The sequence below is a fragment of the Trichomycterus rosablanca genome, chromosome 26 (assembly GCF_030014385.1).
Source record: "Trichomycterus rosablanca isolate fTriRos1 chromosome 26, fTriRos1.hap1, whole genome shotgun sequence".
NCBI lineage: Eukaryota > Metazoa > Chordata > Actinopteri > Siluriformes > Trichomycteridae > Trichomycterus > Trichomycterus rosablanca.
In genome coordinates, this window is record NC_086013.1 from 8,827,655 (window position 1) to 8,842,138 (window position 14,484).

Genomic DNA, 14,484 nt, shown 5'->3' on the forward strand with positions numbered 1-14,484 from the left:
ATTAAAAACAAAATAGTTCACAGGTTAAAACCTATTTAAAAATAATCTCTTTCTGAAGTGGCATGAAAGAGTTTTGAGGTCAAAGTGTTCAGGTTAAGATCAAAAGAAAGGACGGCTGGCGGGTGTGACTTGCACCTTTTGGATCTCTGGGTTGAGGATTTCTCTAGGTCCCCTCTCAAAGCGCTCCATGTTCATGGCACTGGAACAGAGTAAACAGGAATCAGAATTTAAATGAGGAGCCTTTAACATACTATACATACAAAAGTATTGGGACACCCCTTGTAGTCTATGTATTCATGTTTTTCAGACACAATGATTGTTTACAGGTTTAATAAAGGAAATCATACGCCGCTCAGGTGGCGCAGCGGTAAAGTACGCTAGCGCACCAGAGTTGGGTTTCTAGATATATCGTATCGAAACTCGGCTCTACCTTTCCGACTGGGTTGGGCGGCAGTATGAACAACGTTTGGCTGTTGTTCAGGGGCTTAGGGGTAGTCGGAGCATAGGTCCTCATAACTGGTGTGACTTGCTAGTTGACCGACGGCGCCTGCACAGGGCTGAGGAATAACATTGAGGGGGGTGTGACCCTCTGTGCGCGGTGTCTCTCGGTGTATGAACTCGGCTCGTGCAGGTGAAAAATGCAGGCTGTACTGATTGCGTGCCGGAGGGGGCGCAAGTCAGTTGAGTGGTGTCCTCAATCAGCGGCAAAAGGGTCGAATCAGTATTGAGGACACAATCGGGGTAATTGGACACGACTAGAATAGGGATAAAAATTGGGGGGAAAAAATAGATAATTAAAAAATAAATAAATAAATAAAGGAAATCATATGCTTCCAGCTTTGCAGCAACTGCTTAAAGAAGGTGCATGACCTCAGCCCTAATTAACAGCTTGTTATGAATGAACTGGAACATCAGTTGAGGCTTTCTAGACCAACACCAGTGCCAACCGATTCAAATGGCTGAATGGGCACAAATTCCCACAGCCTTCTCAGAAGAGTGGCTGTTCTAGCTAAAAAGACCACACAGATGTCACTCTATTTTAATACCATTTGTTTTTTAAATGGGATGTCCGACAAGCTCAGGGTCAATACTATTGGCCATTTAGTGTAACATCCACTGTAGAAAGCATGGGGCATATGCACTTAGCTATTTCTACAAGTATAGAGGTACTGAGTGCAGTATGCAAAATGTACTGATTGCAGTATACATTGGTTACCAATTGCAGTATACAGTATATAAGGAGTGTATACAGTATGCAGTAAATACTGAGTGCAGTATACAGTATATCCTGAGTGCAGTATACAGTATATCCTGAGTGCAGTATACAGTATATCCTGAGTGCAGTATACATAATACAGTTCATGCTGAGTGCATAATACAGTATACAGTAAATACAGAGTGCAGTATGAGGTATACAGTATATAAAAAGTGTAGTATACAGTATCCAGTAAATACTGAGCACAGTATGCAGTACATTCTGTGTGCAGTATCCAGTAAATACTGAGTGCAGTATACAGTATATCCTAAGTGCAGTATGCAGTAGGTAATGAGTGCAGTATACAGTATATCCTAAGTGCAGTATGCAGTAGGTAATGAGTGCAGTATACAGTATATCCTAAGTGCAGTATGCAGTAGGTAATGAGTGCAGTATACATAATACAGTAAAGACTGAGTGCAGTATGAGGTATACAGTAAATACTGAGTGCAGTATACAGTACATGCTGAGTGCAGTATCCAGTAAATACTGAGTGCAGTATAAAGTATATCCTAAGTGCAGTATGCAGTAGGTAATGAGTGCAGTATACATAATACAGTAAATACTGAGTGCAGTATACAGTAGGTACTAAGTGTAATATGCAGTATACAGTATGTCCTGAGAGCAGTATTCACTATATTGTATTTACTGGGTGCAGTATGCAGTATACAGTAGGTACTGAGTGTAATATGCAGTATACAGTATGTCCTGAGAGCAGTATTCACTATATTGTATTTACTGGGTGCAGTATGCAGTATACAGTAGGTACTAGGGATGCATCAATAAAATTTTTTCCCAACCGAGTACAAGTACATGTATTTTTGTACTCGCCGATACCGATACCTATTTAGAATGATGCAATCTGGATCATTATGGGATAGTGTAGTTTTTAGTGTAAAATAGTGCAGTGGAACAGACATCATTGAGAAAGCTTCTGACAAGCTAACGTAAACGTTCATTAATAAACGCACGTAATTAACGTTGTGCACATCATACATGCGATGCGATTCTGCTGATTGAAATATTTACTTTAAAAAGATAATACAGTCCGATCCCATCTGAGCCGATTCTATCAGCACGTACATTCGTGGTTCACCTCGGTAAATCGTAAACGACTCTGAGTCGGCTCCCGCTCTGTGGTAATAACCAGTATAATTAAGCTTGAGCTTTATAATGTAAGTGAGTCACACAGAATGTTCTGTAGTAGTTGGTGTTTATTTACAACCGCATCATTTATTATAACAGTAAACACGGAGAGATGACTGAGAAAAGAAGCTTAAAATGAGTCGACTCCTGAATCACTTGTATCGACACTGTGAACAGAGTATTGAACACAAACACGTCCTATAACAGCGGTCGCTGCTTTTGTAACCGGTTATCTTCGCTGTTAGCTCTATTTTGAAGGTTTTTTTTTTCAAACGGAACTAAATAACATTAAACGTGCGTGTGAGCGTGGTCAGTGAGAATAATTCAATATGTCTCCCGTGGGTGAAAAATGAATTGCTTTAGTTTCAGAAGTAAAAAAAATCTCGTAATGTCACGCCCCCGGGTCAGGCACTGCCGCCCCACAGGTTGAAAATCCCTGCGTTAACGCAGCAACGTGCACTAGGCACAAGGTATCGGATGTTTAGTATCGGAGCCTCGTTTGCGAGTACGAGTACGAGTTAATGAGCGCGGTATCGGGCTAATACCCGATACTAGTATCCGTACTCATGCATCTCTAGTAGGTACTGAGTGTAATATGCAGTATGCAGTATACAGTAGGTACTGAGTGTTACTACTGTTTACTTCCATTGTGTGCAGCGTCCTTGTTTCCAAAAAAAGTGATGCAAATGCTGGTCGGTTCTCTGATTAGCACTGAGGTTCTAAGAAGCTTAAATAGAACCAGATCAAGATCCAGACTTATTTAGGTCCAAAATGTCTATGCACTGACTTGACAGACGTAGCTTTAGTTTATCAGCTGCGCCTAACTTTTTTTCTTAGGTGCACCCAAATTTAATTTTTTTTTTGTTTTAATCGCTGTCCATATAGGCAATATTGACTTGTAAATAACTAACAAACTGGTCAATATAAAGTTCTTTATTTGAAGCACAAGTCTACAAGAAAGGGGGGGGGGGCACGGTGGCTAAGTGGGTAGCACTGTCATCTCACAGCAAGAAGGTCCTGGGTTCGATCCCCAGGTGGGGCGGTCCGGGTCCTTTCTGTGTGGAGTTTGCATGTTCTCCCCGTGTCTGTGTGGGTTTCCTCCGGGAGCTCCGGTTTCCTCCCACAGTCCAAAGACGTGCAAGTGAGGTGAATTGGAGATACAAAATTGTCCATGACTGTTTGAAATAAACTTGTGTGAAATGATGAACCTTGTGTAATGAATAACTATTGTTCTTGTGATGAATGTAACCAAAGTGTAAAAAACATGATGTTAAAATCTTAACAAACAAACAAAAACAAGAAAGGGGGGGGCGCCAATACCTGTCTGGGGGAGCGTGAGTGCCTGTCCAGGGGGCGTGGCATTATGAGAGATTTTTTTTTTTTACTTTTAAAACTAAAGCAATTCATTTTTCATCCACAGGAGACACATTTGATTAGTCTTGCTGACCACGCACAAACGCACGTTTAATGTTATCCAGATTAAAAATACGGCTAACTGTGGAGATAAATCGGTGACTAAACAATGAGTGCTGTTACAGTACGTGTGTGTGTCTTTAAGAGAGGTGTCGGAGATGCTCTGTTCAGGGTCGCTATAAGTGAGTCATGAGTCGATTCATAAGATGCGAATCGTAAGTTTCTTTTCACAGTTATCTCTTTTACTGTTATAATGAATGTTGCGGTTTTAAATAAACACCAGTTACCGGAACATTCTGTGTGACTCGCTTACCTTATAAAGCTCAGGCTTAATTAAACTGTATATTACCACAGAGCGGTAACAGAGTCAGACTCGTTCTGCCTGTGGAGCTAAAAGTTTAGTCAGTCAGAGCAGATGATCCTGAACTAACCAACTTAGTAATTTATGAACTTTTGCCTCTGCTTGGCTCTGTAACGTGTTCTGCTCTCATCTACACCAAAAGCAAGAACCGCTCACGATTTACTAAAGTGAACCACAAGTTAATATCATGTGTTCATAGTATCGGCTCACATGGGATCGGGATGTATTATCTACATGAATTAATACGTATTTTTAAACATTAAAATTGCATGGTGTGTATAATGTGCACAACGTTAATTATTTTGGCTTGTCGAGAGCTTTCGCAATGTTTTTTGTGCGATTGGTGATGTGGTGGTGTGGGGGGATGGGCGGCTGGCGAGTTTGTGCGGGTGTGTGTGTGTGTGCAAGTCCGCGGTCGGCACACGGAGCGGGGCGCATGTCCAAAAAGGTTGAAAACCCCTGGTTTAGACCACGGTATGGGCATAATGTGTGAGATGTCAGAGTCGCGGACACTTTTTTCCCTCGAGCGGCTGGTCGCACCGGTGCGACCTCAGATTTGCTTTTGTCGCACCATTAAGAAATTAGGTCGCACATGCGACCAAATTGGTCACACTCTAGAGCCCTGACAGTTGTTGGGCAGATCAGTGTACAATGTTTATTTGACAGGTTTTGTGTGTGTGTACAGTGGAGATCCACAGGAGCATGTCTCTTACCTTAATATGGATTTGACTGATAATGTTTTTGTAGGGCTGTAGGGAAGGCTAATCTTGAGTGTACCCTGCAGGTAAAAAAAACAACATAAATAGGGACATTAGTTACTCAGACAGTAAATGGGCTGATAATGAAAATATAATGAATGAATCTGCAGTCGTCTTATCCAAAAAAACGCTGACGTAGCTAGAAAACAATGTTAATTATGTCGCACTGGCTGTAGCAAAACATCAGACCATGAAAAATACACCGATCAGCCATATCATTAAAACCACCTCCTTGTTTCTACACTCACTGTCCATTTTATCAGCTCCACTTACCATATAGAAGCACTTTGCAGTTCTACAATTACTGACTGTAGTCTGTTTGCTTCTCTGCATGCTTTGTTAGCCCCCTTTCACCCTGTTCTTCAATGGTTCAATGTTGTGCTGGTATGAGTGGATCAGACACAGCAGTGCTCCTGCAGTTTTTAAATACCGTGTCCACTCACTGTCCACTCTATTACACACTCCTACCTAGTTGGTCCACCTTGTAGATGTAAAGTCAGCATCAATAGATGAGCGATCATCTCTGACTTTACATCTGCGAGGTGGACCGACTAGGTAGGAGTGTCTAATAAGAGTGGACAGTGAGTGGACACGGTATTTAAAAACTCCAGCAGCACTGCTATCTTATCCACTCATACCAGCACAACACACACTAACACACAACCACCATGTCAGTGTCATTGCAGTGCTGAAAATGATCCACCACCTACTCTGTAGTGGTCCTGTGGGGGTTCTGACCATTGAAGAACAGAGGATGTAGATAACAAAGTATGTAGAGAAACAGGTGGACTACAGTCAGTAATTGTAGAACTACAAAGTGCTTCTATATGGTAAGTGGAGCTGATAAAATGGACAGTGTGTGTAGAAACAAGGAGGTGGTTTTAATGTTATGGCTGATCAGTGTGTATATAGCAAAATTTAAAAATTAGAAGGGGTGTCCTGATACTTTTGACCATACAGTGGATTGATTTATTGTATAAAAACAGAGCCTTGGGTTAATGATGTTATACCACTTAGTCATCAAGCGACCCCCTTTTTTGAACTCGAACTGGTAGGAAGTATGAATCACTGGCCAACACATACATACATACACACACACTCACCGTTTTGCACCAGAGAATGGCTCTATACTGTGGAACCCTCTGGTTGTTCTGGTCTGACAGAACCACAGATAAGTAGAACGGGTTCTTCTCCGCGTCCATGCCGACGTAGTTTTGATGCACTGGTGACACAAATATAAAGCAAAAATCCCAAATGAATGACTTATGCAGTATACAGTATATCCTGAGTGCACTATGCAGTATACAGTATATCCTGAGTGCAGTATGCAGTATACAGTATATCCTGAGTGCAGTATGCAGTATACAGTATATACTGAGTGCATTGTGTAGTATACAGTACTTACTGAGTGCAGTGTGTAGTATACAGTATATACTGAGTGCAGTATGCAGTATACAGTATATACTGAGTGCAGTATGTAGTATACAGTATATACTGAGTGCAGTGTGTAGTATACAATACATACTGAGTGCAGTGTGTAGTGTACAGTATATACTGAGTGCAGTGTGTAGTATACAGTATATACTGAGTGTAGTGTGTAGTATACAGTATGTACTGAGTGTAGTGTGTAGTATACAGTAGGGCTGGGCGATATGGATCAAAAATTATATCTCGATATTTTTTTCTGAATGGCGATATACGATATATATCGATATTTTTTTATCCCATAAGGTAATAACAAAAGACAAAGCTACATGTTCCAATTTTTTTACAGGCACTTTTATTAATATTCATGCTGGGGAAGCTTCACACAAGAATTATTTTTCCTAAAAAAAAAAAAAAAGAGCTATTCTAAGAAAAAAAAAAAGTTGTTTTCTAAGGCATCTCCTGTCGTCTAATGTGAATTACAAATATATTGTCTGGCCCTTTAAGAATGTTAAGTGTACTATAGGGCGCAGGGAGCGAGTGTGTAGGGAAGCTGTTGGAATGACACGGTTTCCGGCTGAGCTTGTGTGACATTAAAAGTAAAACCCCGTTAAAGTAAACCCCTCGTTAACCCCCCACCCCCCCATGTTTGGACTTTATACATTATTTTATGTATATGTCGCCACAACATTAACATTTACATTAATATTTTCTTTTACTGTATAGAACTCAGTTCTGTAATACAGGTATAACTAATCGTTCATGTTACTGTGTAACTATTACAACATTTAATGCATTTTAATCAGCGTTCTTCTTCATGCACTTTATTATTATTTAACAGCTTTATTTGTTGTTTAATTGCTGTTTGCTCCTTGTTTACTGCAGAGTTAGTTCATGCAATTTAATAATGTTTGGTTGTTTACTGGCCGACAACAAGAAATACTATAATAGAAGATAAATAAATAAATGACGTGTCGGACGTCGGGCGATCATCCAGTATAAACTAACACAACCACGTACAACATCCAGTACAGAAATCACTCCCCATAATGTTTGTTTTTACAGATAGAGCAAATACAGTATATGCACATCACATATACAAACACAAGAGTCAGAACAACAGGAGACGCACCGTTACGTTATTATTACTTTCTCAACACTTAATGTGAAGTAAATACATGCATGTCAGCGTGTGCATGCGCTTGTGTTGGTTTTTAAAACGAATAACGACTCGTTTTCTTGTTTTTTAACTTTGGAATTTGAAGTGAAAAATGAATGAAGGTACACGGAGCTGGAACCTTTTGTCTGGACTTGTTTTCGGCATTCTCTACAGAATACATTATTCTGCTGCTCATCTGACACTTTGAATTCGAACCATCTCCAAATAATTCCAAAAAGAGTCATTATTTTTCTTCTTAGTAAGCAGCTCCTCTTCGATAGCTTCTGTCACGTCTTTATCCGTCTCCATGCTATCGCTGCCTGCAGGAATTACTGGTGAAGCGGTGGGGAGGGGCGAGTTGTGTTCAGTGAGGGAGAGGGGCGGGGCAGGTGAACATGTGCAGAGACAAACTAGGAGAAGAGAAAGACGAACTGTCGGATCTAACTGGAACGTTACATCTACAGTATATCGATATATGCGATATTGTCTTATCTTATATCGCATATGAAAATATATCGATATTTTATAAAATCTCGATATATCGCCCAGCCCTAGTATACAGTATATACTGAGTGTAGTGTGTAGTATACAGTATATACTGAGTGTAGTGTGTAGTATACAGTATGTACTGAGTGCAGTATGCAGTATATATTATATATTGAGTGCAGTATGCAGTATATATTAATATTGAGTGCAGTATGCAGTATACAGTATGTCCTGAGTGCAGTATGCAGTATACAGTATATACTGAGTGTAGTGTGTAGTATAGAGTATATACTGAGTGTAGTGTGTAGTATACAGTATATACTGAGTGTAGTGTGTAGTATACAGTATATACTGAGTGTAGTGTGTAGTATACAGTATATACTGAGTGTAGTGTGTAGTATACAGTATATACTGAGTGCAGTGTGTAGTATACAGTATATGCTGTGTAGTGTGTAGTATAGAGTATATACTGAGTGTAGTGTGTAGTATACAGTATATACTGAGTGTAGTGTGTAGTATACAGTATGTCCTGAGTGCAGTATGCAGTATACAGTATATACTGAGTGTAGTGTGTAGTATACAGTATGTCCTGAGTGCAGTATGCAGTATACAGTATATACTGAGTGTAGTGTGTAGTATACAGTATGTCCTGAGTGCAGTATGCAGTATACAGTATATACTGAGTGTAGTGTGTAGTATAGAGTATATACTGAGTGTAGTGTGTAGTATACAGTATATACTGAGTGTAGTGTGTAGTATACAGTATATACTGAGTGTAGTGTGTAGTATACAGTATATACTGAGTGTAGTGTGTAGTATACAGTATATACTGAGTGTAGTGTGTAGTATACAGTATATACTGAGTGCAGTGTGTAGTATACAGTATATACTGAGTGTAGTGTGTAGTATACAGTATATACTGAGTGTAGTGTGTAGTATACAGTATATACTGAGTGTAGTGTGTAGTATAGAGTATATACTGAGTGTAGTGTGTAGTATACAGTATATACTGAGTGTAGTGTGTAGTATACAGTATATACTGAGTGTAGTGTGTAGTATACAGTATATACTGAGTGCAGTGTGTAGTATACAGTATATACTGAGTGCAGTGTGTAGTATACAGTATATGCTACAGTATACACAAATATACAGTAAGAATCCCAAATTAATGACCTGAGAGGACAAGTAAAGGGTGGAGTGATGCCAGGTTGAAAATAGAAGAAGAAAAAAACGCTACACAATGATCCCGATTTACTAGCAACGTTGGCGTATGTACATAAGGTGGCATTTTCTTTCCTGGTGGTAAAACAATAGGTGCTGGTAAGCTGTTCCTGGTGATCTTCAGAGCTTCTGCTTTACATTGAAGTCTTTGTTCCTCTCGACACCACTCAACTTGCACAGTCCAATGTGATCAACGGCTGAATTGTTGTATTAATAAAGGTCATTGTTTTTTACCCTGGTCATTTCCAGTTCCCTTGTTGCAATTCCCCTGCTTTGTCCGTTGTGCACCTCCTCAAACGTGTGCCGTTCTCAGACCGACCGAGCGATATCAACCTTCTCCAGTATGTTCTGCTATGTCCGCTAATGTTTCCTTTGATGACATGTACAGTACGTTTACCTTGTACTGTTTGCACTGTACTGTAGCAGCTCCACATCTTGGGTTTGGTGTTTGTGAGATGGGCCGACCAACCTTTCCTTCAACGAGCTTTTTTCGTCTAACAGCTGATTGGTTTGCAGATTCGCTTATTGCTCATGCTGCCTTCAGGTCATCCAGCAGTTTTTTAACCTCCCATATCATTAGTCTAAGTGCACGTTGTTAAAAAAAAAAAAAGCATGTCCCAAGACGATTTGTGGTTCCATTAATATTGTAGTTATAGACTTCACCATGCTCACAGCTCCTTTTGTTTACGATCAGGCATAACATTATGACCACCTTCCTAATACTGTGTTGATCCCCCTTTTGCTGGCAAAACAGCCCTGTAACTGTGATGCACTGTGTATTCTGGCACCTTTCTATCAGAACCAGCATTAACTTCTTACAGAGCTACAGTAGCTCGTCTGTTGGATCGGACCACACGGGCCAGCCTTCGCTCCCCACGTGCATCAGTGAGCCTTGGCCGCCCATGACCCTGTTGCCGGTTTAGCACCGTTCCTTCCTTGGAACACTTTTGATAGATCCTGACCACTGCAGACTGGGAACACCCCACAAGAGCTGCAGTTTTGGAGACGCTCTGACGGCTCTGGCTCTGATCTTTTTAAACTAAAGCACATTTAAATTATTCAGAAAACTGGATATAAGTTTTTGACATGGCTCTGGAGGACGTCTGTCCCAGTCTTTTGCGAAATTGCTTTGTTTTTTTAAGCATAAAGTGGCTATTAAAGGTTCAGCTACCTTAATTCGATTAGTTTTAAGCCATTTAGAAGGGAGCTGCGCTCGTGCTTTGGATCAATGTCTTGTTACATAACTCGATTGTGCTGGTGCTTCATGTTAGATTTATGACTGGCCATTTTCCTCCGAGTGCTCTGGTGGGTGAGCGGATCTGTCAAGTATGGCAAGTCACCCAGACCCTGATGCAGCAAAATATCGTCACATCGTCGCTTCACCATCACTATGGTAATGTGCTCCTATTGTGGAATGTTGTGCTCGCTTTAGACTGAATGTAAGACCCATGTGTTCCCCAGTCCCCCCCAATCTAGTCGTATCCAAGTACCCTGATTTAATGTTCGATCGTTTCTTTATATAGTTTACGATCTTGGATGAAGAGCATCACATTACAGGTCCAGTTAATGTAGAAATTAGAGGTTGCGCTTCACCTCTACCAATACAACCCTCCACCGCTGACTGAGGAGCTTCGCAACTGACCCACGCCCCATCCGACCCCCTCTTTTCACCTGCACGGGGCGAGTTCATATGCGGCTCGTGCACAAGGCTGATTTGCATATGAACTCGCCCCGTGCAGGCGAAAAGAGGGAGTCGGAGGATCGGCATTGTTCCGTCAATCAGCCAGCAGAGGTCGTAATTGCACCAGTTATGAGGAACCCTGCCCTGGTCTGGCCCGTCCCACCCTCTGAACAACAGCCAATCGTTGTTCATGTAGCTGCCCAGCCCAGCTGGATTTTTGAGAGTGCAGGTACGGCCTGTACAGAGTAAGAACGCCGATTCGAAACACATCCCGACCCACCCTCGGTGTGCATGCTCCAGCTCTGTACAGCCGCATTTGGACCTTCTAATCTGACGAACTTGCACATTAAAATGGTGAAGCTCCTTATCAGGTTGGCACCTTTAACTCTGAATATTTGAATCACTGTAACAAGTTTGTTTTTATATTAAAATAGAAATCATGTGGATATTATGGCTCTTGAATATGCTGGGTTCAAATCCCAAGCGGTGCTATCAGCTGGTCGGGTGTGATTGCTTATGTCTGAGTAGAAAGGAGGATGTATTGGAGTCCTGTCCAGGTATATTACTGCATTGTACCCAGTGATTCCTGGACAGCAGACAAGGTTAAGCTCATTGCTCAAAAACCCAACACTGGCTGCATGACACAGCTGGGATCCAAACCCGCAATCTTCCAACCGATCCCTACCTATAAGGCTACTACTGTCCCTATTCCCCCATACAAGCTCACGTTGGACAGAAGCACTGGAGCGCGGGTCCAGGAGACGTCGAAATCCAATTACAGGACGAGGATCTGTTTAGTTTTCACCGTCACCGCCCACCCTTCCCTCTCGCAACCGTGCGGGGCTTTAAACGAATTAGGGAGGCGTAATTCAGTCATCTGCATTCAGAGCATGCCGTAGCGACGAGCGTGTGCCGTGAGGAGCTGTGTGTGTCAGACTGAGAACAGAAGCGGAGAAAAGGAAAGGCTATTCTTTGATTCTCGCAGGTTGTTCTGACGGTGCTAATGAACACGAAGCCGTGAAGACTTGACGCTCGGTCAGATGTTCTCGATGTGGAAATTAGGTGTGTCAGTTTGCCAAAAGTGTGCAGCCGGTTTGTGTTGTCTAACAGCAACGTGCTGTGGTGTAGCGTTTGGCGCGTCGGCTCTACAAATCAAACGAGCATCGATGTTTAGGAGCAACAGGGGTCTGGGCTTGGGACAGTCACCGAGAGCACACTGACAAGTGCACCTCCTAATGGCTAGGCTGTTCAGCCATTCTACAGGGTGGGCCATTTATATGGATACACCTAAATAAAATGGGAATGGTTGGTGATATTAACTTCCTGTTTGTGGCACATTAGTATATGGGAGGGGGAAAACTTTTCAAGATGGGTGGTGACCATGGCAGCCATTTTGAAGTTGGCCATTTTGGATCCAACTTTAGTTTTTTCAATGGGAAGAGGGTCATGTGACACATCAAACTTATTGAGAATTTCACAAGAAAAACAATGGTGTGCTTGGTTTTAACGTAACTTTATTCTTTCATGAGTTATTTACAAGTTTCTGACCACTTATAAAATGTGTTCAAAGTGCTGCCCATTGTGTTGGATTGTCAATGCAACCCTCTTCTCCCACTCTTCACACACTGATGGCAACACCGCAGAAGAAATGCTAGCACAGGCTTCCAGTATCCGTAGTTTCAGGTGCTGCACATCTCGTATCTTCACAGCATAGACAATTGCCTTCAGACGACCCCAAAGATAAACTGGCCCACGACGACCAATCCACTTTCCAGGAAACTGTTCATCTAGGAATGCTCGGACCTGACACCCATAATGTGGTGGTGCACCATCTTGCTGGAAAAACTCAGGGAACATGCCAGCTTCAGTGCATAAAGAGGGAAACACATCATCATGTAGCAATTTCAAATATCCAGTGGCCTTGAGGTTTCCATTGATGAAGAAAGGCCCCACTATCTTTGTACCCCATATACCATACCATCAATTTTTGTGTTCCAACAGTCTTGGAGGGATCTATCCAATGTGGGTTAGTGTCAGACCAATAGCGGTGGTTTTGTTTGTTAACTTCACCATTCACATAAAAGTTTGCCTCATCACTGAACAAAATGTTCTGTGTAAACTGAGGGTCCTGTTCCAATTTTTGTTTTGCCCATTCTGCAAATTCAGTGCGCCGATCTGGGTCATCCTCGTTGAGATGCTGCAGCAGCTGGAGTTTGTAAGGGTGCCATTTGTGAGTAGCTAATATCCACCGAAGGGATGTTCAACTGATGCCACTCTCCAGTGACATTCGGCGGGTGCTACGCTGTGGGCTCTTGCAGAATGAAGCTAGGACAGCCACTGATGTTTCTTCATTAGTGACAGTTTTCATGCGTCCACATTTTGGCAAATCCAACACTGAACCAGTTTCACGAAACTTATCAAGCAGTTTGCTAACTGTAGCATGGGAGATGGGTGGTCTCGTAGGGTGTCTTGCATTGAAATCTGCTGCAATGACCCGGGTACTGCGTTCACCAGACATCAACACAATTTCTATCCGCTCCTCACGTGTTAACCTCTGCGACATGTCAATGGCTGTAAACAAAGAGAAGCTTGTAAATAACTCATGAAAGAATAAAGTTACGTTAAAACCAAGCACACCATTGTTTTTCTTGTGAAATTCTCAATAAGTTTGATGTCACATGACCCTCTTCCCATTGAAAAAACTAAAGTTGGATCCAAAATGGCCGACTTCAAAATGGCCGCCATGGTCACCACCCATCTTGAAAAGTTTTCCCCCTCCCATATACTAATGTGCCACAAACAGGAAGTTAATATCACCAACCATTCCCATTTTATTTAGGTGTAGCCATAAAAATGGCCCACCCTGTAGTCTGTGTAGATGCCTGACCAGCCGATAACACCGCTTAGATTCCCTAAGGCAGCGTCAGCAACGTTTATCCAGAGTTACACCAAATGCACACGAGCCTAAGATTACCATGAGCCTCAGCGGGAAGGGTAACGATGGGTCTGTTCGAAAACCTAGTGAGTTGCCTTGCTGCCTGCTCCCTATCTAGGCAGCTGCCTAAGTAGAGAGGATTCTATTAAGACATCGAACTTACACCGATCAGCCATAACATTACAACCACCTCCTTGTTTCTACATTTACTGTCCATTTCATCAGCTCCACTTACCATATAGGAGCACTTTGTAGTTCTACAATTACTGACTGTAGTTCGTCTGTTTCTCTGCATACCTTTTTACCCTGTTCTTCAATGTTCAGAGCAGGTATTATTCAAGTGGTGGATCATTCTGAGTACTGCAGTGACGCTGACATGGTGGTGGTGTGTTAGTGTCCACTGTCCACTCCTACCTAGTTGGTCCACCTTGTAGATGTAAAGTCAGAGACGATCGCTCATCTATTGCTGCTGTTTGAGTCGGTCATCTTCTAGACCTTCATCAGTGGTCACAGGACGCTGCCCATGGGGCGCTGTTGGCTGGATGTTTTTGGTTGGTGGACTATTCTCAGTCCAGCAGTGACAGTGAGGTGTTTAAAAACTCCAGCAGCGCTGCTGTGTCAGATCCACTCATACCAGCACAACA

At 42.1% G+C, this 14,484-nt stretch overlaps 1 protein-coding gene across 3 annotated transcripts in view; it reads right to left on the reverse strand.

The window, feature by feature from the left end:
* Positions 1-14,484, reverse strand: part of garnl3 (GTPase activating Rap/RanGAP domain like 3) — a 123,603-nt gene that overhangs the window by 41,924 nt on the left and 67,195 nt on the right. For all 3 annotated transcript variants that reach the window (XM_062988774.1, XM_062988773.1, XM_062988775.1), the window contains exons 5-7: positions 6,037-6,155; positions 4,889-4,953; positions 136-199 (exon numbers count right to left, since the gene is read on the reverse strand). In XM_062988774.1, coding sequence (XP_062844844.1) covers positions 136-199; positions 4,889-4,953; positions 6,037-6,155 — 248 coding nt within the window. The remainder of the gene's footprint in view (positions 1-135; positions 200-4,888; positions 4,954-6,036; positions 6,156-14,484) is intronic.